The sequence below is a fragment of the Paralichthys olivaceus genome, chromosome 12 (genome assembly GCF_024713975.1).
Source record: "Paralichthys olivaceus isolate ysfri-2021 chromosome 12, ASM2471397v2, whole genome shotgun sequence".
In the NCBI taxonomy this organism is placed as follows: Eukaryota; Metazoa; Chordata; class Actinopteri; order Pleuronectiformes; family Paralichthyidae; genus Paralichthys; species Paralichthys olivaceus.
The window spans coordinates 18,252,432-18,276,181 of NC_091104.1; the positions used below are offsets into that span (position 1 = coordinate 18,252,432).

At 40.9% G+C, this 23,750-nt stretch overlaps 1 protein-coding gene across 4 annotated transcripts in view; it reads right to left on the reverse strand.

Moving 5' to 3' along the window:
- Positions 1-10,430: 10,430 nt before the first annotated feature.
- Positions 10,431-23,750, reverse strand: part of col12a1a (collagen, type XII, alpha 1a) — a 53,009-nt gene continuing 39,689 nt past the window's right edge. For 3 of the 4 annotated variants that reach the window (XM_020085025.2, XM_069536374.1, XM_020085022.2), the window contains 15 exons: positions 19,699-19,857; positions 19,360-19,437; positions 18,472-18,558; positions 17,922-17,975; positions 17,382-17,477; positions 16,980-17,033; positions 16,013-16,066; positions 15,670-15,723; positions 15,076-15,147; positions 14,927-14,962; positions 14,763-14,829; positions 14,466-14,648; positions 14,232-14,309; positions 12,988-13,158; positions 10,431-11,300 (listed from right to left, as the gene is read on the reverse strand). In XM_020085025.2, coding sequence (XP_019940584.2) covers positions 11,158-11,300; positions 12,988-13,158; positions 14,232-14,309; positions 14,466-14,648; positions 14,763-14,829; positions 14,927-14,962; positions 15,076-15,147; positions 15,670-15,723; positions 16,013-16,066; positions 16,980-17,033; positions 17,382-17,477; positions 17,922-17,975; positions 18,472-18,558; positions 19,360-19,437; positions 19,699-19,857 — 1,386 coding nt within the window. In that variant the 3' untranslated portion in view covers positions 10,431-11,157. Of the gene's footprint in view, positions 12,190-12,987; positions 13,159-14,231; positions 14,310-14,465; positions 14,649-14,762; positions 14,830-14,926; positions 14,963-15,075; positions 15,148-15,669; positions 15,724-16,012; positions 16,067-16,979; positions 17,034-17,381; positions 17,478-17,921; positions 17,976-18,471; positions 18,559-19,359; positions 19,438-19,698; positions 19,858-23,750 lie in introns of all 4 variants that reach the window. The other variant, XM_020085024.2, reaches the window with a different exon arrangement.

Here is a 23,750-nt window from a genome sequence, read left to right on the forward strand (position 1 = left end):
CCAGGACGCACTCTAAGATCTTATGGTAAGGTCTTGCTAGCCATTCCAAAATCTAGAACTACCTGATACTCATTCGTTTTAAGTGTAGCTGAAAGATGTTTTTGGGACTGAGTCAAAATAAACTACAATTCTCATGTTCATGGTAATGAAGAAAAAAAGTTGTGTGACTCATTCTGTTTGGCATGGAGCAATAACCCTATAACAGGCTGTGGCTACACAGGCAATCCTTTTTTGGGATTAATACATTGTTAGTCTTGGTCTTTTGGAATTTTGGAAAAAATAAATAAATAAAGGAAGAATATTGACATTCTATTGGACGTTTTGGGTCAATAATGATTTCAAAATGTAAATTCCCTCCTCTAAGTAAGTCTAGTATAAGCACATTGTTGATAGTCACGTTGATGCAGACTTTCAAATTCTGAAGACAGTCAGAGACATTCATTTTACAGTATAATGTTTTCCTGAGTGGTGCCATATGAAAACATTTGAGGGCAAAACCAGAGCTGCCACACAGCCTCTTAATCACCAGTCAGCTGACATGTAGCGCTAAGGTTGAGAGACAAATTACAAACTTCATCAGACATCAAAACCTCCCATCCACGATTCACTCTCAAGGATCATGAGATCACACAATGATGTGACTATTTTATTTACCAGCAGCGCAAACAGAAAATGTGATTAACCCTGGCAAAATGGTCAAACTGCCAGTGAATGACACAAGGCTCTCAGACATAATTCGTTTAAACCAGCGAAGGAGTTCCATGAGATGACTAGGCGGCATTTTCCCCAGAATCATGAAGAAAATGTCAGCATGTGATTCACTTAAAAAAAATGAAGCACTGCGCATTAAGTTGAAAGACAATGTGAAGAGAAACATAAGGCTTTAATGCAAATACAAGACAGAATGTTAGCTTTATATGACTACATGACTATAGCAGCATCTTATTCATCAGACTGGTTCAGATTAATCTTTGGTCTATGTACATAACTGCAGATCATTTTAAAAGACCTGGATCTGTGTGTCAATCCCTAAGATCCAGATCTCAGGTTGTCATTTCCAAACTAATAGCATGTTACTAAGATGAAGATTTATCAGACCAGTAAAGCTTAAAGATGAATCTTGTTTCAGAAAGGCCTGGCCCTAATTGCAGCAGTTAGATTAAATTGCAGGGATATTATGCCTAGTTTTGGTATCACTGTTCACCTCATACCAAAACAAGTGAAGAACAGCATGTCACATGACTGGAGTCAAATACAACTTTATTGGATCATAATTCATACATCTAACTTTATAGGTACATACATTTGGTAATTAACCATTTGGACACACCTCCCCTGAACAGTGATTGTCCAATCATAGCTTAGCAAATGTAACTAGGCATGGCAGGTCAGTTAGTGATTTCTCCACATGTTGAAGCAACATCTGGGGCGGTAAATAGAATGAGACTCAGCAGTTGATTTTGAACGCTAGTGACATAGACTGTATTTAAAGGACGATGTATGTCCTACTATCCAGAAATGCAGTCAAATATCCTGGAAACAACGATGCCATCTGGCACATTTGGATCCTGTGCAGTAAATGGAGACAGATACTCTTGACCAATTTCAAGTTAGTCTTGTCTGCATATCATGACATTTCACTCTGATTAATAGCATCAAATATGTCATAAAAACCTACTTGAAAAATTAGCACTTGCAAATCATTGCAATAGTACTTCCTAAAATGAGAGAAAAGTTTTTTCAATCTCTATTTTGACTTCTAAGTTTGGCTTATTTCCCATCCACCAACATGGATAAGGTGGGTTTTATGACCTATAGTGCAAGCAGTCACCAGTAGGATCAAAACGTTTTGGCTCCATTTGTGGGGAGCTGTCATGTTGTCCATCTTTAGATACAGTCTATGGTCTTTTCAAAAACCAAAGGTTCAAGAGCAAAAAATTTAAAGAAACATTATGCAGACTATCCAAAGTCCGAGTGTGTATATGTCCATTACTTAATGCCCTAAAAATCCATAATAGAGTGAAAAAGTCTGTGGCATGTACACTACAGCCTACAGCTAGAAGTCCCACAGTGCAGTGTTCTACATGTAAACAGTTGTCAGTGATGACACAACATAATGAGGATTAGTAAGTGTCTGAAGGTTTAAATTACTGCCACTCTTCATCAGGGGGAGGGGGTGGGGTGGATGTAGGAGGACCACAACCCTTCCAGTTGTCATCCGGTTCGTCTGTAACCACACAGCAGAGAAGCAGACGTCTGTGAAATCCATCACTGATAGGAGTGGGATTATAAAAAAGAAAACCTCCACTATCATCCACTTGGAATGTGCCTCCCACACGGATGAAGACCATCAGGCCTCATAGCACCCCCCCATCCAAAGTCTGAAAAATAAATTAATGTCCTCCTGTGGGGAGAGCTCAAAAGAGGGAACAAACACAATAAATCATGTTGTAATTTTAGGCGTTTAATTCATGATATGACGCACGGAGTCGAGTGTGAACTGTATGTTCTGTAAAATAACATGTTGCACCAAGAGGTTCAACAGTGACTGCAGTGTGAAGTTGTAAAAAGCCTCCAAATGACCAGTGAGGGACGGATGTTATGCAGTTTGGTTCTGTTGGCTGTTCTTGTTAACTGCAGCAGTATGGATGGAATTAGGCCTGTTTTCTAACAAAGTATTCTGGTGTGAACGTTTGTGGACGGGAACTGCTGCTTCCTGGACTATAGACTCAAAACAAATCAATTCTATAATCTGTCATGTTGTCAGAAGTTCACTTCATGAGATGTTGAAGTGATGAGAAACAAGTGACAATTTTGGATTTGGATGAATTAGCATCAAATATATGATTCAAACTGAAAGACTTAGAGTCTGAAAGTAAAAGAACCTCTGGGATGTTTACCCAGCTAGACTTTTGGTTTAGCCAATGATCTTGGCAGGTAACATGTTCTATCTAACACTTACTCTAATTTCAAAATCAGTGAACCATGACAATAGCTATGCTTAATTCCCACTTTATCAATTCTACTGATTTAGAGACCCTCTGTTTCCTCTTCACTAATTTGGCACATGACAAAATTAATAGCCTAAAATCTACTGTCGGTTTCATAAATCCCGAGGGAGAAATCATTCTTTTGTTGTCTGCATGAACTTTCCTCTCACAACAGCCAACCATCCATGGATATTACGACAGAAAGCTAAGAATTGAGGCCTCTATGGCCCCCACCTTCTCCCCTGCATTGTCATCCTGCTCTCGCTGGGGGTCCCAATGCATTCCTAGCACTTTGGGAAAAGTTACCTCTCTGGTGTGTTCTGGGTATACCCTGAGGTGCTAGGGTCAAAGTAATCAGGAGCCCGAACCACCTGAATAGGAGTTTTTAGAAAAGAACAGTGGTTCCATGATGTCTTATGTTGTATCCTGTGTCTCTATCGAGACTTACAAAGGAAACTCATTTCATCAATTTGTATTTACTGCTCCATGATTTTGGTCTTTACCAAATAGGTGTCGACTGATGTGCCATTGATCTATCTGTCAATCTTGATTTCTCTCTTACCATCATTTGTGAGCAACAGAAAACACATTTTTTATTTTATATTTGGAGCTCCACCGTCAAGCCCCAAATATCAAATGACAACTAGACTGCAAGGAAATTTAGTGAGAAGATTTATGGAAGATGAAACCTTTCCATTATGGTCACTCCATTAAATTCCAGCTTTTGTTCCGAGACATCACAGAATGTCTGGATTTCCATTCCATTTGTTGTTAATGGAAGGTGTCTGATGTTAGTGACCCCCAGAGGAGGACTCCAAATGTTTCCGTTGACCCCGTTCTGGTCAGTTCCGAGTACCAATTAAACAAAAATACCTGTTTCACAAGATGTCTGTTTGCGACATCCTCTCCATCAAAACGATTTACTGAAGTGATATAATCTCAATCGATCTATCAACAGCCGACCCAAATTAAAAATGTGTCACGGAAATGTGTGCTGAAATTTTAGGTGGGTCATGATACAAAAATATTCAATTCATCCTTGTAAGTTCCATGAATGACATTAAATTAGTAAAGGCCATATTAAAACGTGGGAATCCTACTACAAAATATTTCACAGCTATATATGCTATGAGAACATTATAATAGCTCTCTTCTCTTACAAGCCACTTTTGACGTTTGTCTCACTCAAAACATGAATGTAATTTTTTTGCAAGTATCCTTTCATCCAAAAAAGGAATTTTTGAAAACCTAATCCATATTTAAACATATTTTTGTCAGACTTTCCCAGAACAGCAGGATCTTTTCCTCCTCTCACTGACATTCACAGACACCTCTGGGACCTGAGTCACAGAGACTCTTTCTCCGTTGGGAGATTCAGAGTAGCTGCTCTGCCAGCTGCTGCTGCAGCCTGGAGGGGAAATTGAAGAGGATTCTCTCTGTGAGGAAGGAAAGAATGACACAACACTACGCTGACCCTCAGTAAGAGTTTTTATTCTCACAGCCCCTTGGGGGGGTGAGGCACTGACTGACCGAGCCTACACAGACAGGCCCCCACACTATCACCCACATAAATATCTAAACAGACTCAGTGTCACAATGGGGAGCTCTGTTGTAGCTATTGTGAAATGTAACTAGCTAGCACTTATTTTATGGTTTCCACTAGGCCCCCTATCATTTTGTGGTTTCCAACCTCAGGAGGGGACCAACCATGCTGCCTCATGATATATCTGAGTGGTCATCAGAATATTAAAGCATTAATGTTTTAACAAAAAGCATCAGCTTTAGAAAATCTTCTTACTTTTCAAAAAATTTCTTGGTGAATGTTTTAAACCATTCAGGCGCCCAAAAGTCCCTCAAGTAAGCAGTTGGCTCTTTTAATACCCATCCATCCATCCATTATCGATATCACTTATCCCTTGAGGGTCGCAAGGGGTGGGGTATCCCAGCTGATATTGGGCAAGAGGTGGGGAACAAACTGTACTGGCTGTCAGCCCATCACAGTGAATTTGGAGTCTCCACTTAACCTATCTCAATCATGCAACAGAAAGGCCTCGAACCAATAACTACCAGATTTATTAAATATCAACTGCTGTTCAAAAGATTGTTTGTGTACCATATTACTTGGACTGGAAAGAGGTAGAAGCAGCTGGCATGGCTCAGTCCTTCTTCAACAAAAGCCTGGTAACAACTCCTGCTATATTTCTCACAGGTAACCCACGGTGATGTAACACTCCAGATGGTCACTTCCACCTTCCACTGAAAGAAACAGTTTGGTACATAATCCCCTGCAAAACCAAAACCAGAACCAGAAGCATATTGACCATGTCAATAGTTAAGATGACTTTCAATATATCTGAATACTTAACAGGTGTAGGACAATGTTGAATTAGTCAGGTTATTGGGTACCATGTAATGTTATTGACAGATCCGTCCATTCCTGCATTCATACATGAATTGCAAATACAGTAAAATAGAATGTTAACATTTCCTAACAGCATCAGTCGACCATTATCTTCTCTTCACAAAGATCCTCTGGATGAGTAATCCCTGAGAACCACAAAGGATCTAAGACCACCCGTCATCTCTGAGTAAATACACCATCACAGCTCATTCTGCAAAAAGGTCAGACAGTTCATAAACATCAGTGCAACTGTTGTTGGGATAGTCGAGGGAATCAAAACACTTGCTGGCTTTAATTATCAGTGATCTCCACAGCTGTGCTCCCTGTGCACAGTGTCTATCGTCCGCTGAACTGGGTGGAATGAAGAAGGGTTCCCTAAATCCCAAAAAGTTATAATCCTTTAGATTTTGTGGATAAAGTGCCTTTATTATGTTTTTCAGGGGGGTTTCTTTCTTTTAGTGTGACATGTGGCTGTTTAGTGCTATCAAAAGTTCTGCTTAGTTAAAAAGCCCAAAGTCCATGGAAATGGAGTCCTTCCCTCCCATAGAAATCTCCTCTAAAGTGTCTGACACACGTTCTTTATATGCCTTTTCTCGTAGTAGTCGTAGTAAGTATCTGATAAAGTATCCCATCAAGTAAAATGCCCACTTACATATAGTTTTAACTGTGACTAGACAGATTACACAATTTTGATGATTTATATGCAATATAACAACTACAAATTGAAAATGAACCTGAAAGATCCTGCTCCAGTTACTGTTACTGTAGATACGAAGGTGTTTACAACTGATACGAAAAGCTGGCAGTTAACCAATCACAAAAGGCCAGGTGACCAATCAGAGCAGGCTAGGTGTTTCTTGAGGTGGACAAAACCAAGCATAACCGGTGTTGCCAACAAAAATCACCCCTTCATCCTCCCCCACACGTTTTCCCCACCCACACTCCACCACAAATATAATCAACGACCAAACAAAATATCCAACCTGCAAGAGAATGGGACGTTGGTCGGCAGCACGACGTATGCAAATTAGACGTATCTACATAACATGTAACTTTTAGCTACATTTCAGAGAGCCAATAGCTACTTCTGGTGAGATTGTTTTGGGCAACACTGAGCATAACAGACAATGGGTGAAGAGCAGCAATGTATAAAATGGCACAAATAATGTATATTAAAAAAATTATAGAATTTAACCTATACTAAGAAATTCCCAAATTAAAAACCTTATGAACTTGCAAACGAGTATTATTTCTGAATTCAGCAACAGCCACTCAATATATTAACATAGATATACATATATGCATAATTATCTGTGCATTTATTGTTACTTTATTGTTACTTCTGAAGGCTGCCAGTGCTACGCTGGATTCAGATTGCCTAACTACTGACAAGGCATTCATAGGGAACACTTTAGCATTAATGTTATCAATTTTATTCAGTTGAAATCAGCTGCATTGTTTACTGTTCAGTCTCCCACAACAAAATCAGAGTTGAGTCTAAGATACAGTATTTTTGTTTCCATCAGTGGATCATTTTTCTGTTTTGAAAGAAAGACTTACAGACTTGAAGCTCCTTACATTGGCCTGCTGTGGCGTGGAAAACATCTAGTGAGTGAGCATAATAACATCAGTTAGCAGGAAGAATTATTCTTGGCTTCCTCCTTTATTGAAACAACATGAGGTTAATTTTCTACTCTGTAAACACATACGTGTGTTCTATTCCTGACAAAGTAGCTGCTTAGTAAGTGTTGAACCTTACATGCCGTTGTCTCCAGTCACCATGGGTGCTGCCAAATCAACCAAGAATGAAATATCAACAAGCTCATCCATGTTTGGCCTCTAGTTTTGAAACATTTTACATGTGTCTTTCATTTAAGTTATATGATACTATAGGCAAAGTCCAGGAGAATCAAGGGAGACTTTATGTATAAAACACACTGCATAGTTCCTTGTTTTGTTTCCCGTTTGGGATGCATTTGGTGACAGGTAATGGGGCAAACCAGGACATGGTTGTTTTAAGAGGAATAATTCACAATCAAAGCTCCTTTTTACAAGGACAGCTGGCGAGCTGCTGACTCTCCTCTTCCTATATCCAAAGTTGGAGTGCTGCTCCACTGTTGATTTTGGCATCTCACGTCAGTGGAAACCTACTGTCTGCAGGCTGACTGAATATTTGCCCTTGCAGGAGTCAATCCTCCTTCATGTTCAAAGGGACAACTTCATTCCTGCTTCAAGTAAAGCAATTAATATAGAATTGTGTCTGGTTGACTTTGTGCAGTGATTCCCCTGATTGCGATATTAAAGCCAAGATGAGATTACATTCAGTATAATGTGCTAGTATCGTTGGCAGGAAGGTTGTGACTTAAAAATATATGTCTTTATGTTTTTGATGAAATGCCACAAAAGTATTTGCGATAATAAATTGTTGTACTGCATTTCGCTGGAGTGTTGCAGGGTGGAAATGTAGTTTCAGAGGCTCGTCTACCCTGCCAAAGGTAGAACTCGGGGCATTTTTGCAACTGAAAAACAGAAAACTGGCTTGTTGCAAAGGCCATCTAATAAAAGTCTTTGTTGTTATTGGTCTTCTAAAACCCGAATTGGTCAGCGTCTCTAGGGCTTAAAACCTTGGCTCCTACATGCGATATGCTAGTTTGACTCAGGGTCCCATCATTCAAACGCTGTAAAGATCAAGTTTCCACTCTGATGAAGTGACCTTGTGTAATATTTGGGTTTCCTTGCACTAGTATGGTTTGTTTTCTTGAGGAGATTTAGATGTTAAGATTGATATCACAATAAAGTCTGTATTTTAGATATTCCAACAATCTTTCCAACTGCGACTGTCCACACTGGAAATGATAAATGATTCAATGTAGATACATTAGAGAAGCATGTATTTATATTTGCTGTCCAATGCCGGGAGGAGGTTTCATATCTGTTCTCTATCTCTATCTAGGCTTGCATTGTAACGATGAATGTACTGTACAGTCATGTTACATTATAAGCAGAGCTTAACGTGTTTTAATTAAAATATGAAAAATTGCCACACGTTCCACTACATGTGATATCCATTATGATATCTATTATTTCATCTCTTACCCCAACTCGCATGCTTTCATGGCACTCCTCAAAAACCAACCATTTGAATTTTTCAGTTACTGAACATTTCAGTGCCAATCTAATTCATGTGCTGCCCAGCGCCCATGCACAGATTCACTCTCATAGCATTAAATGTTTAAAAAAACTCAAGAATTCAGCCTGTTTGGTTTAGATGGGATGAGATGAATGTCAATCAGATCAAAAAGATGCAAGAATGAAGCCATTCAGCTCTTTAAACTTTAATGTAATCTTCAGTTGCTTAGCACAAAGACTAAAGGTGATAAAATCCACCAACCAGCACCTTTAACACACATTTTGACAGAGCTAAGCCATCTATCTCTCGTCAAGAAAGCAAATGTAGATTGTGATCCTGGACCACAGATCATGACGGTGATCAGAGATCGTGATGGTGGATGGTGGCGGTCAGTCGTGATCATGGAGGCAGCTGATCGTGGCTCATAATGGTGTATTGGAGGATCGTGATGATGGAACCTGATCATGGATTGTGGTGACAGCTCATCTTTGACAAGACTGCTTGATATACAATGCGCCCACCCACATATTCTAATAAAACCTCAGGAGTTAATTTAACAGGACAACTGGAGATAGAACAGGAGTTAGTTAAAATATGTAACAATCACAAACTGGAGCAGCATTGTTACAACTCTTTGCCACTAAGTGAACACAGCTGGATGCTGGATTGTCAACAAAGTCAAAGAAATCAGATGACAGATTGCAGACTGGGTTACAACGAGAATGGTAAACAGGCATGACTTTCTGTTTGGAGGGAAACAGTGCAATTGGTTTTGGTGGAAACAAAAAAGGAGGGAGGATCTTTAAAGGCTTCGATGTTGTGTTGGACAGTGTCACCGGACGACGTCTAAACAAAATTCAGAGCCTAATGTTGAGACATAGCGTAAAGAGGTGAGAACGTGTGGTCGTCTCTCAGCTGGTGTTTTTAGAGGAGTCAGAAATCAAATGTGCACTGAGACCATCGCTGTGGGTTTTAAGTTCTACCATACACTGCTAAATGGAGATTTACACAGTGGCCCGTCCTTTTTTTTGACATGTGTTCTCACGTAAGATCTTTTGTGTATGTACTTTCACACCCCCACCCCACCTCTTTTATGGCCTCAGTTTACTAGCTGTTCAGACACACACAATGCGTAACCTGCGAGAATTTCCAGCTCTCATAAAATATAAATGTCCAATTTGAAGTAATCCAAACGTGCCCCAAGGCTACTTATTCGCATCAGAAAATCAAGGAAACAAATGAAAGGGTTTCTAAACAGGATTTCTTGCCTCTTGTGTGTTGGTGATGTTGACCTTGATTATCCTCATTTCCCTACAGCCATCCAACTCGTTGATCTCTGGCATTTGTTCAGAGCTCCTCCTCAGACCTGCCTTCATTTCAGCACGATAAGGGAAATGGCGTCAATTGTTCCTTACTTCATGCATCTCTTGTTTCGTCGTTAGATACGTTTAATGGGTGGAAATCTGTAAGTCTTTCCAGGTCCGCCATCTGCCCAGTGACATTTTTATTGTTTCCTCATGTAAGTATAATCATTACAACCTGATAGGACTTAAGCCAAACTGGGTGCATGTAAAAAATGGGGGAAAAGTTAGGTATTTTGGACCGCTTGCTTTCACACTCCCTCCTTGCTCTTCTTGTTGATCTGACATTCTGGACGGCCCCGAACGCATTTGGTTGTCAACATAAATAAAGGCTGAAACTCCAATGTGTACTCCTTAAGGCCTAATGTTGGGGAGAAAAGGTTTTGTCACTCTAGAACAGAAGAGTTTTCCTTCATTCAGAGGATTTTAGTAGAAAAAGGAAGTTGGTAACTTTAGATTTACAGCTCTGAGCGATATTTTTGGCTGTATACAAAATGTTCTGTACAGAAGATCAATGACAAAAATGAGTGGGAATCCAAGACAAATGCTACATTTTCAGTAGTTTTATTGAAAAATGCCTCTTCTGTTTCAGAAATAAATAAGAAAATAAGGCTGTGTGGAATTCACAAAATGTGCAGTTAAAACATGAGAAAGGCAAATTCTATGTCAATAGTCTTGCAACCAAATCCAAACTGCATTGATAGAAAACAACAACTATATTCTGACTTAGAAATCCTCAGTAAATATACAACACAAACATGCAATTCCACCTTTGGTAACAGAAAAAAAGTTTGGTTTGTTACAATAAATCAGATTATCATTTGGTTTACAAGTCATATAAAACATCACAATGAACAAATCTTTGGGGATCAAATTAATATTCCGAATTAATTGTTGGCGTCTCTGAAACAGCTTTACACATTGAAATTAGACGAAAAAAACATGGGTATTCTTCCTTCGCCACACTTTCCACTGGTTTTCACATGATTAGTGCTTTACACAATGGACTCTGATAAACACTTACAGTTACTTTACAAGCAGACACTTAAAAGGGTAGCACTTAGCAAGCACACAGGTTTGTAATGAATGAACACGTAGGTTTGTAGTCATCTTGCTAAACTTTCTCATGTCAAAAAAATATATATGTTCAATATAACCAGGGGTATCAAACCCATATAAGTACTAGTTTTGATCTCATAATATCTCATGATCCTCACATTAAGTGATCGTGGAAGTCATTTCAATCTTACGCTTTCTGAGAATTCTTTCTTGAAGCTATGATGTGTCTGTATTGTCTCTTGTTAGTGATCTCTTTCCGCGTTGGTTCCGTGAGTAACCGGGTGATTGTATTGTCTCAAACTCTCCAGCCGGCTCCACAGGTATAGACGCTACCTCAGCTTCGGGTGGGTAGCGGTTGGCTAGAAAAGTTATCGGGACGGCCAATCAAATAAAAGGTTTTTTTCTCTCTTACAACTTTTTACATGCAAAATTTAAGTTATATTGCACAATAGACTTTCAGAAAATGCCTTGCGTGTCAAACTATTGCTTCTAAAAGTACCAAAAAAAGCTAAATATTAAAAAAAAAAACAGTTTACACATTTACAATAAAATCCATCAAGCTTTTGGATAATAAGATAAGTAAAAATAAGCAGCTGAAACTACAAACGACACATGGAAATGGCAGGGGAGTGACATGTAGGACTGACCAAAAAGCATGATGATTAAAAGTACAAATGGAACATGCTTAAGTCTGTACCAGAGCTGCTTAAGTCACCTAATGCGCCATAAACAAAGGTTATGCTGGTAGTAAGTAAGCAGAGGGTTATGAGGCACAAGCTCAAAATAGATGTTAACTTGATTTTTAGTGAAATGTCCTGGTTCCCACAATCATTTACAAGGCAAACAAAACAAACTTTAGGTTTATTTACACATATCACCGCTACATCAAAATTGCTTTCAGCAAGAAATCCTTTTTGTTAGTAGTTGTTTTGGATGGTGTTTTGTACATGCTCCTTCCTTCGTAGAAATGCTCAGTCTGTTTTTTTTTTTTTACTTCCCAAGGGTTTGTGGTTCAAGATGCAAACAGGCCAGCAGGTTGCCATCGCTGTAGCTTGTAGCTGTGAGATGATGTTAGTGCTGCTCCTTTCTGCGTATTTTTTGGGCTTTTGTAATGTTTTTTTCTTAATGTTCAATAATTATGTCCATGGTGATTATCCTTACATGCCCCATAGCAAGTGGGCAAACATCTCAGAAACTTGGCTTCAAAGTGTAAGCGGCACAGCTGACAGAACGTTTACTATGCCAAACCTGAAAATGGTTTAAAAGAGCGTGTGAGTTTTCTCTGTGGAACAAAGTATTTAGCAAATTACGCGATTTAATGCAAGTCATCATACACCACTAGCTAGAATGCAATGTACATGCCAGTTTTAAAATCGTACATCAAATGTATGGAGGTATTGGATGCCCGTCTCCAAACAGCGTCTTTCACAGCAGACGTTTTGACGTTTCACAGTCGAAAAAGTCTTCCCCGGAGGAAATATGCTAACTTGTCAGTGAATGTTAATGTTAATCTCCTGTGAGAAGTGAATTGTGTAACTGACAGTTTAAATTGTCAGAAGCACGCCCAGCAAGTTAAGAGCAATACTGAACTGTAGATCAGATAAAATGACTCAGAAGTATTTTCTTTGTGAGTGAGTGAGTGAACTTTTAAAATATGAATAATTCTGAAGAGAGTTTGGTGTATTGTTCACAGTGGCAGCTCTTCTGGTTCAGGAAGCAGAGGATCCTGGGTAATATCCACCATTCAGTTGTCTTTCAGTTCAGTGAGTGGGACTAAACAGTCAGAGCTCTACCTGACCCACTGTTTAATGAAAAGCCTGACAGGCATGGTAACTGTAACTAAGGAAGCAGAGCTTAGTGAATGAAATTCATATGGAAATGCGTTACAACAGCCTTCTGTTAAATGTGTAACTGTGGAACATCCATACCTCCATACATTATCAAAGAAATGAGTAGTGCACTGAGTTGCAAATGTCATTAGTCTGCATACACTTAGTCCTTAATCTTATGAAGTACCATGCAGGACCTAGCTAGTATTGTGTGTACCTGTGTATCCTTGTCCATTGTAAGGAATGCCAACACACTGAGAAGAGTCGCAGTATCCAGCGGGTCCTGGTGGTCCCCTCACCCCGGCATTGCCCTGGCGACCTGTAGGGCCACGAGGCCCAACGGAGCCAGAAGTACCTGGGGGTCCCGTTCTTGATTCGCCTGGTGGCCCTGCAAGTAGGAAAGAGAAGGTGAGTGAGAGTGGTTTGAAAAAGGGAGTCTCTGGAGCTCAGCAAAGAAACCAACAGACATCCCCCTGTAAATTTTCAGTTGGAAAGGTGGGGGTAACATGGAGCTGAAGCACTGTAATTTAAATTTTTCAATGGCTCAATTAAAAAGCTGGACTCAAAAGAAAAAAAAAAGAGAAAAGTCTGGAGCAGTGTGGAGTTACCCCCTGGCCCCATGTGTCTAGACGGTAAAAACTCAGGATGGAAATTTCCCCCCTTCTATTTTTCTCTGCCTTAAGTGAGCCCATGTGTTGTCAATGAAGCCACCAAAGAAAGCTCATTGTATAACAATCCAACTACACACATACACACAAATGAGTCATCAGCGTGGACTTCCTCCTTCTGGTCCTCAGTTGTTTCTCACTTCATTCACAAACAGTGTTTAATGTTGTGGGGTAGACATCAATAGAAAGTTCCTATTGTATTGCAATACCTTCCCTGCGGAACGGAAATCTTCTGAAGCTGTTTACAGTTCAATTACAACTGAGAAAAGGCCATGACATTTTTTTTTTAAAATCTGATAATAAGTCTATAATAACATTTTGTAGTAAATGTTTCTAAGACTACATCATGACCTTCACTGGAGATTGTCTAAACTCTAGACACACAAATTGTCTCCTTAATGTTGGATGTAAATACCTTCCTACCTTTACTGTTTAATATTCCACATGTGCACAGTGTTTGGAGAAGCTCAGTATACACAAGACATACTGTAAATCCTCAAGAGAGGAAAGAACTGGGATTGTGTTTGGGGTCTTTCCAAAGGAGTCACGTGGTGCAGCTGCTCAAACGTCAGTGCCTGAATCACATATACTGTAGGTAAACTTTGGCCTCTGGTAGCAATTTGTCATTTTAATAGGAATACAGGAATACTCTGTGCTGTCACGGTGAATCTGTTGTAAGAGAACAGTGGCCCACCAGCAAACTGTTTCTGGAATGGGATCATTCGATGGTTCCTGGTTTACTGTGGCGGCAGATTAAACTAAAACAAGCTAAAGACAGGGTAGCCTGTGTTACCTGGTGGACCACTTGGTCCTCTTTGTCCTCTGATACCAGTTCCTGTAGATCCTCTCTCTCCCTTCTCTCCTGGCAAACCTACATAAACAATGGAAAAGACCACAAATCATATTTTACATCAAGAAAGCAGGTTTTAAATGAGCGTATTTATAAAAAGCATGTATGAAACACAGGGGAAAAGTGAATATTTCAGTATTCAGGCGTATTTTCTTTAAAAGTGGAAAAATAAAGTACCTCTCTCTCCTTGATTTCCAGGTACACCTGGGCCTCCAGGGAAACCAGTTCGGCCCGGCTGCCCAGGCTCTCCGCGGGATCCCTGGTTGCCAGGGGGTCCAGGAGGACCGGCTGGCCCTGGACTGTTGCTACGATATCCAGAAGGAATCTGGTTGAGCATCATGTCGATTCTGCTCATTTGACCTGTAAAAGAAGGAAAAAATCAACTGGATAAGATATAAATATTTTGAGGACTATCAAAGTTCTACCCTTGGCATCATTAGAATAACCCTCAGGAACAAGAAAGGTTTTGCTCACTGTTCACAAGCTGTTCACAAACTTGTCTGGCAATGGAGCGCATCATGCTCTGGGATGCAAAGTCACCCTGGAAAAAAAGACATTTTCATGAAAAGATGGCGTCGGTCTCTATCGTTGCCGGATAAAACATTTGTATGATTCAGTCAATGAAAAACTATACATACCCTCTCTCCCTTCTCTCCTTTAAGGCCAACAGGTCCCTGACAAAGACAGGAACAAAGTTAGACTAAGCAGTGACAATGTCCTTAAACTTGTCCTTCCCTAAATCTTGTCATGTAACCATCACTTTGAGCCTTGTTATTTCAATACATACTGGATTTCCTGTATCTCCTTGTTTCCCATTTTTCCCAGTGATTCCTGGTACACCTGGATTTCCAGGGCTTCCCTGAGAGAGAAAAAAGAGCGCACCGAGTTGAGAGTGAATAGTGTTAATTTGAAAATAGCTGCACATTAAGAGATTGCATAATTTCACTCCTGCTCTGTATTAATGGTTGTGTAACATGACATGCATTAAGTGGGGATCTTTGCTGCTGGGGGGTGGTAGGTGTGGTTGGAATTGGTGGCACAAGCTGCCAAGAGCACTAAAGAGGAGATGGAAACAGAGAGCACCCTGGATGGTATAGTGCATGTGAATTCTATGCTGGCGTGTTGCCTGTTGGCATGGTGGCTGAATTAAGTCGAGTCAGACCTCCACAAAAATCACAGAGGAAGAAAATGAGATGCTTGCACCATCCTCGTAACAATGGAGGGGCCGAGAGACTACAGTTAGCGCGCTGTTCCAGCAGAGTGCAACTGTGGAGCCAGAGCAGTGATTGTTGTCGATATACCAGGAGGTAAAACAAACTCGAGGGATATTCATTTGGCTCTTTTCTGCTCAAGACAAAGGCGCAAACACAAACACACTCACCATGGGTCCTGATGGGCCTCTGGGTCCAGATGGTCCCTCCTTTCCTGGTGGCCCCTATGTGGAAACAACACACAATAACACGTGTGTTATAACTCTCCAGGGACCCTGTTCATGTAATACATCAGTGTCATGACTTTCTATTGGCTTCAGCCTCTAGTCTGTCGTTTGAAATTACATTCTCAGGTATTATTTTGGCGAAAATGAGAACATGCAGCGTAATGGCAGGACTTCTGTATATATATATACGCTGAGCTGGTGATCACATGCAAAGTGTGTGTAAAGTGAGTGTTGGATCCATTTGTATGCTTAGTATACACTGAGCAGGCTTAGAGTGAGAACTTACCCGCACTCCGCTCGGTCCGACAGGGCCAAGAGGACCACGTTGCCCAGGAGGACCCTGGGAAAAAAACAGACACACTTTATCAAATACTAATGATCAGGAACAACATTTTTATACAGCTCCCTTATGCCTCTGTTGAAGTAGAATTTACAGAAAAAAAAACAACAGTTTCCCAGTTATTAGGCCAAAGATTAGTTATCACCCTATTACTCTAAATTGGAACAATCGCTCCCCCGTCAGTCAACACATCACATAGACTTGAGCTGTGCTGTTATAATAAGCTTTATTGTGTGAAGTAACCAACACAATGCTGCCAAAAGGCTCTGAATATCTCAGAATGGGACTTTCTCCCATGTCTGACTGTTTATTCAGAGGCCAGAATACCCACTGCTGATGTTCTCTCCAGTAATATGGTGGGAGTTGACTCGGATGACCTCAGCTGGATGAATGAACACTTGCTCAGCCAAGAGATGGCTGCGTAATGCCAGCCCACTCAAAAATGCACTTTCGCCAATAAAGTTCTCATGTGATGTAAAATTGAAATCTGTTCTCAGACTTGAGCTGTGGGATCGACAATCTGAAGAAGCTCAGGGTTACTTTGAACTTTCATCCAAGAAGTTTCCCCCAAATGAAAACTACTGTAAGTCAAAGATACTCAAACTTCATTTAAGTCTTCAGTTACAATGCAGAAGAACATGTTCCATTCCCTATTTCCCCTCTGGTAACATGAGTCCACGCTTCATAATAGTTTAACTGCATCACTGGAACCTCTACTGTCTGTCAATCAACAGGCTGATTTGAGCGTGTGGGTCTCCCCCCTTGAGGATGGCATGGTAAACCTCCCACTCAAAGTGTGGTTTCAATCTTGCTGTATGGACTGAATCCAGGCTCCAGTAGCAGCAGCACCGCTCTCTGTGGACAGTCTCCTGTTTCCTGTTCCTAAACCACAAGAGGCGAGGGGAGTACTCACTTGCAGACCAGCCAGGCCCGGGTCTCCAGCATCTCCCTTTGGTCCCTGGCGACCCTGATGTCAGAGGAGAGACGAAAAGAGAGGTTTGTGAGATGCTTCAGTCTTTGTTTTATACCTTTTTTCAGGCTTCAGTTGTGATTGATTTCATGTTTTGACAAGAACATCTGCTGGTAAGAAAATAAAGAAGCAGTCTAGCTGCCTGTAGACGGGAATGTAATGTGTTTTGGCTGTCGCTGTAAATCCTACTTGCTGGTGGATCTGCGGTTATTTCAACTATTGAAATAAACTGCACTAATCATACATGACAGTTTCTGTCGTATACATTAAAATCCATTTATCCCTTGTCATCTTTTTTTTGTGTTCCTAATATATATGAATGCTTTGTAGTGGAGGTAAACTCACAGGTTCTCCAGGTAGAGACAGTCCGTTAGGGCCTTGTGGACCCGGTGGTCCCATTGATCCTGGGGGTCCTGCTTCACCGCGTGGACCCATTGCACCCTGAAGCATTACCCAGACACAACATAAAGGCCGTTACATAGCCGCTCACTTGGAAAACAACCCCAAGACAAACCCTAATGAGCCTTTTAACTCCACCGATACTGAAAATGAAAAGTTAGCAGTGTGGGCAAATGAGCCCTTCGGGGGGCTCCCTTTAAATCAAGTTGAGGAAAAATATACAGCAGCGTTTGATAACTGAATTCAGATGTGTGCAATTTCCTCGCAGAGTAATTATAGCTTCTGAAATTCCATGGTGATGAGATGTTGAGGTTTATTATGTGTGTATTTACTATTATTGATAATGTCAGCAAGCTTCATTAGCTATGAACAGCGTCAGATTATTTGTTTAGCACTTAATTTACAGTAAAATAAATCACAGCCTGTAAAATAAAAAAAACACTGAAAATACTTTCCATGCTTAAAGTGACGTAAAGTTAAACTCACAACATTGCCGCGTTCTCCTCTGTCTCCTCGTGGTCCCTTAGAACCCGGGCTACCCTGGAAAAGCAAAGATCCAAAAAAGGCTGAGTGAGTGTAACAACAGGAGCAGATTCCAAAAGCCCCCAAAACCCCCAAGCCCTATGAAACCCTTGCTGGGGCTTAGGGAGGTTACCAAGCACACATATTCCAGACTTCTCCCCGAGACATTTCCCTGTTGTTTTTCCAACAGGCATTTATCTTTTGACACTTCTCCCTTTACCTATTTTTTCTGTGCATGCCACTGGTCTCATCCTCTACTGCTCTTTCCAGAGGAAAAAAAAATACCATTCCTGATTTGAGGGACCACCTCGGTCTACTGAAGTTCAGACTGTAGCAGGCCAATGTCAAGAGTGTAGTTATAGCTGATATGGTCATTATAATGCTAAAACCTTCTGTGTGGATCAGCATAGGAAGGAGGCTTTATCATTATAATCAAAACAAGAAAAAAATATCAGGGAAAGAAAGACAAGAAGGCACAGTACAGTGATAGGATGTGTCTGGATAGTGTCTTTACCGAAGGTCCAGGGGGTCCCTGAGGGCCGATACTGTCCTGTGTGCATGTGCACGAGTGGGGTAGGGATGGGCACTTGGCCTCATCTCTCTGGGAAGAAAGACAGAGAAGACAGAAATTAGAAAAGACTCCCTTTTCATAGCCATTAATAAAAGAGATCACATCCTACTCTGCAGAGTGAAACAAAAACAAAAAATCCCTGATGTAATTTTGTGACAGTATCCTGGCGAGCTGCGTCTGTGCCCTCGTCATTTAAGAAGAGGAGACAGTTCGGAAACCCTGCAAAGGTCACGGTGGAACAGTGGCTCACGCTGACATGTGACTGGAATCAGCAAAGCTGCGCTCAGGCTTCAAGACCAAATACTCAGAGACGGCTGCAAAAAAAGAGTCTCTGGCATTGTGCAAATTATATAAGACGGCGCTCATTGATGTGACGTATTAATATCTGATGCAAATTATAGACAAATTACCTCTAATTGGATAAATGTGCCTGCATCCGGTATTTAACATGATGTATCCAAATAAATATGATTCACTGTCTACTCTGTGATCTAGAGGAGCGCTTGTTTTCATGTGTTTCAGGGAAGTTGTACCGGCAACAGTCCAATCAGCACAAATACACAGGATACAAGGTTCTATTCAGTTCGGCTGATGCAAGAAGTAATCAGCCATGAGTTTCACTCGAGGGCCACATTCTATTTTAAAGACAACACAGACGGTGAAGCCCTGAGATGTTACGCATGTATTATATATAATAGGAATGGCTAATTCTTTCAGCCAAGAACTAATTATCCTGTTTCTCTAAGAACTGGCAAGATTCTCCAGTCCTGCACCTGTAAATGACCTCTTGACTTCAGTATTAAATTACTTTACAGTGACACTTGTTCTTACTGTGGCGGGCAGGTCGCAGCATTTGTCTCGGCTGATCCAGCTCAAGCTGCAGATAATATCGAACATCTGGAGCTGGAACTACACAACAGAAGAAAACATGGAGAGGTGTTACAAATGGCTCCCATTCACAAATGAAAGTCAATGTTGAGAGCAGAGAACAACGAGGCCCTCAGAGAGACAGAATGATGGAGGGCCTCATCCTTCCTACAGTCACTGGAAGCAGTTATAACCAAATTGTGCATCTACGCACAAGAGATTTTTGGACATTCGCTATTTGGAAAGTTGTGAGATGCTTTTCCAAACTTGGTTTTCCAAGTGTTTTTTTTTTTTTTCACTTACTGTTGCAGACTGCCTCTTCCCGCCTCCAGACTTGACCAACTTGCCAAGCACTTCATAGCCGTCGAGTGTGATGTTGTTGGCCTCCTTGATCGGCTTCTCTGCCACTTCCTGGCAGTCCAAGTTGAGCTTGACTTTCTCAGGAGAGACGCTGATGTGGAGCTGCACGAGAAAGAGAGGAGAGGATAGAGAGAGAGGGCACAGTTAATGAAACACAAAACAATGACTAGGCAAATACTTGTAAGACCACAAGAGCTTTGGAAAAGATTTGGCTTTTGTCTTTATTAGGAAGGGGCATGATTGTGCAACCAGAAGACTGGAAACCACTGAACCTTTTTAAACCATGTTGTCTGAGAAAAGGTGCTGATCATTTATTCCACATAATTGCAAGATTTCAGTTCTGTTTAGTCTTTGCAGACCCATGTTACTTATAGATGCTGAGCGGTTACTGATTTGGCAAACAGTTGCCGTTTGATCCCTCTGCAGATGAATGACCATGAAAAAAAAAGAGTAAATATACAAGAGTTGGCTTTTCAGTGTAACATTAAAGCTGCAGTCAGTGATTGTATAACAACAGGGGATGACAAAGTGCCAGACTGTGAGGTTTCCTGTCCAGAGGACCCGGCTCCACATCTTGAAACAATATCATTTTGCGGCGTGCCATCACACAAGTCCTACACTTTCCATACTTTCCCCTTCACAGTGGCAAATCCAGCCCCCCCCCCCGCTCATCAGTTAGACAAGCTTTCTTTATGTCAGGAAACGCAAGCTACCATTCCTCTCTACAAAGCCCGTACCAACCGCAGACTAGGCCGTAGTTCTTGGCAACCAATCACAAAATTACATTTGACTTCCTTGGCAACAGAACAAACTATCTGGTGAACCACAAAGAGGAGAGGGGTGTCGTTTATCCCAGGGTCCTGACGTGGATATATTACACCATGATGCTCTTGAGGGCTTACTGAAAAAACATTGGAGGAACCTCTCGGAGGGCAAATAATGAGCATGTATGCATATTACATCACTGACCAATAAGTAAACACAATACAAAACACTTCAGTCACTGGAAAATAAGACTTCAGGATCTCTTGCGTGTCTACTGCTCCTTCACATGATGATATGTGGTGTCGAGTGATCTTGTCCCTCTGCAGCGAGGTGCTGACAGATTGTAGATTTCCATTCATCAATTCTTAACACAGAGCAGTTCTTCCCTGTGTCAACACTACATATGATTTCAGGCTCTTGACTCTAATGCACTTGTCACATTTCAATGATTTCTATCAGATTCTATTTTATTTTTCTTGGCCTTTTCCTCCATTTACATAAACCTCAGCCTTGACTGCCTGATGGTCTTAATTTCATGCACGAACTAATAAGCAGGTGTCAGACCTCTCTTTAAAACAGATTGAGTGAGCAGACATTGTCTGTTTATTAAGTTAATTCATAATTTCCTGTATTTCCAGTGGGCTTTTATTTAGGGTCACTAAGTCCACTTGTCCGGGACACAGAGAAAAGACTTCAGCATGTCAGATGAACAAAGAGAGCAGTCACTGGACATTTTGGCAAACCATCCTTAAGACCAGCATCAAGGAGAGCTTTGGCTTTGTGGAGAACCTCATTCACCCACCCCCGCCCCTCCATCTTAATTAGTGTGTGCATATACTGGCACAGGCCGCCCTGCTAAGCCTCTGAAAGGAAAGTTTGAAGGACGGAGTTCAAGACTTCTCGAGGAACAGTCAGGGTTGTCCATTTTTCAGTACGGAAATTGAAGCAGTGACTGTACAACAACTCCATCATATAACTAGTCACTGTGGCTTATGGAAAATGTCTTCTTCACTTCGGTTAACAGGAAGGTTCCTGCCACAGACTCCCACCCATCCAGTGTGGGATGGGATTCCCAAGTGGGATAGTGAGCGGCTACAGCATCTGCTCAAGTCATCACTGAGAGCTTTCCCACATGTTTGTCAGGACCTCGACCTCTGCAGTTACTCTGTAGAGAAGCTAAATCTGCAAGCTGACACATTAGTGTCTAACAGTGTATTACAAATAGTTAATGAATCTTTAAATTACAAATTAACTTCTATCAAGCATCAGGCAAATTTCAAAATCAATGAAACGATCAAGTAGGACAGGACAGTGACCAGAACCTAAATGATTTTTTTGTGACTTTTTTCAAGGAAAACTGCTAAACAATTTGTAACAACTTCTCAAAGGTGAATATTTTATTTTCAAATAAAAATATAATAATTTACATATTTATTATTTCTGTGGTAATATACAGAATATTATTAGGTTTTGGTCTTTCGTTCATTCAAAACAATACATCTGAAGATGTCAGCATCGGGAACATGTGATGTTTTACTATTATATATAGACAAAGGAATGAATCAAATCATTTAGAAAATAATGTGTAACATGGTTCACCTGAAGGTTAAAGGTCAACATGTGTTCTTGTCTTCACACATGGACACTGAGCCCAAATGTCGTTAGTGACTAGCCACACACACACACACACTGTTGTCACTGTGTAATAGCCATGGACAAAGTGTTGGGAAACCTTCGACAACATGTAAACACACCAGCACAGCAGTGGCACTCACTCAGCAGACCAGCAAATGAGCAGCTAGGTAGACCGCTGCGGACAAGCCAGCTCATGAAACACCAACTGCCTCACCACAAACTAGTCACCCAGTGTACATTGAGACTGCAGTCTCCACTATGGCCACAGTCTGACAGAACACACACAGACAGACACACACACACACGCACAGATCATGCTGCTATCCAACTATACCAGCAGTGATGTCATTTACAGTACATCCAGACCTGACCCAACATTTTCCACGGTCTCATTCATCTGTGAAGTTACCCTACAATTACTTGTGTGGATGCTAAATGCTCAAACTAAAAATCCATTTACAGCACGCTCTGATCTACAAGCCAATTTATCACTCTCATCAGTCCCAAAAAATCTGCAATTTGTAATGTCAGGAAGTGGGGGCACTTTGATATCGGATAAGACCCTGCTGCATTGAAAAGGGTCATTCATTCGGATTACTTGAAGAAAATGAACCTGTGTAGTACATAAGGAGCACACTGTGCTTGGTAACAAACTGCAATCCAATGCAACGTGACTTAAGAGTACATTGGAACCAGCCACTTCTCCTCCAGTGATGAATCTAGCATCTGAAGTCGATCCAGCTCGGTATGAAAATATACTGTCCCTCATTGTTCTGCTCACTACACCCTGCTGTGGTGGAACACAACAGAGGATGTTTTATATTCTCAGCTGCTTTGAGTTGGATTTGAAGGCATTGGATGTCTCTTCTTACCTCTCACTGCGGCCCCAGGGGAATCCATACCATACAAATGCTGTTTATCACAGTTTCAAGCTTGGCAATGTGGGCTTGATGTGGTGGTTAAGGCACTTGGGAGAAACGAAGAGCTCGCAAAACAATGAAACCATTGTGGGTGGTTCTTTTAAATTAGATTAGAGATTTTGAGAGGAGCAGATAATTCATCTTTTAGTCGGCTCTCCCCTGAGACAGTTTAATCTACATTTCTTACCATGAGTGTAAAGACAATATAATAAAATATGCTTATTTCATGAAAAATATGGCGACCTGTTTCTTGAAAATGCCACAGGCCATTCTTGAACCAACTCAGAGCTCTGTGGTTAACTGTAACAGTTTTCACATTAAGCTGGGTGGCTGAGGTATCAGCATATCCCTCCTACCTCACCTTACAATAATTTTAGTTTAATGTCATATCACAGAAAAGGTGCAAGGACCGGTTTGACCGCAGTCTGAGTCGGAGCACAGGAAACTTCTGACAGGTAACACGCTGCAGCAACATGGCATTAAAAGTATGGGGGTATTTTCTTTATTCAAGAGCGTGGTCTTTCATTTATAGAGCAGTACCTATTGATTTAACATTCAGATTTTATTATTATATTTACTTTTTGAGTGCAAGCGCAGAATTTTGAGTGAAAGCATTAGCAAATCTGAACGTCGAATCAGCAGGACCAGGACCACGCTTTTGAATAAAGATAAGAA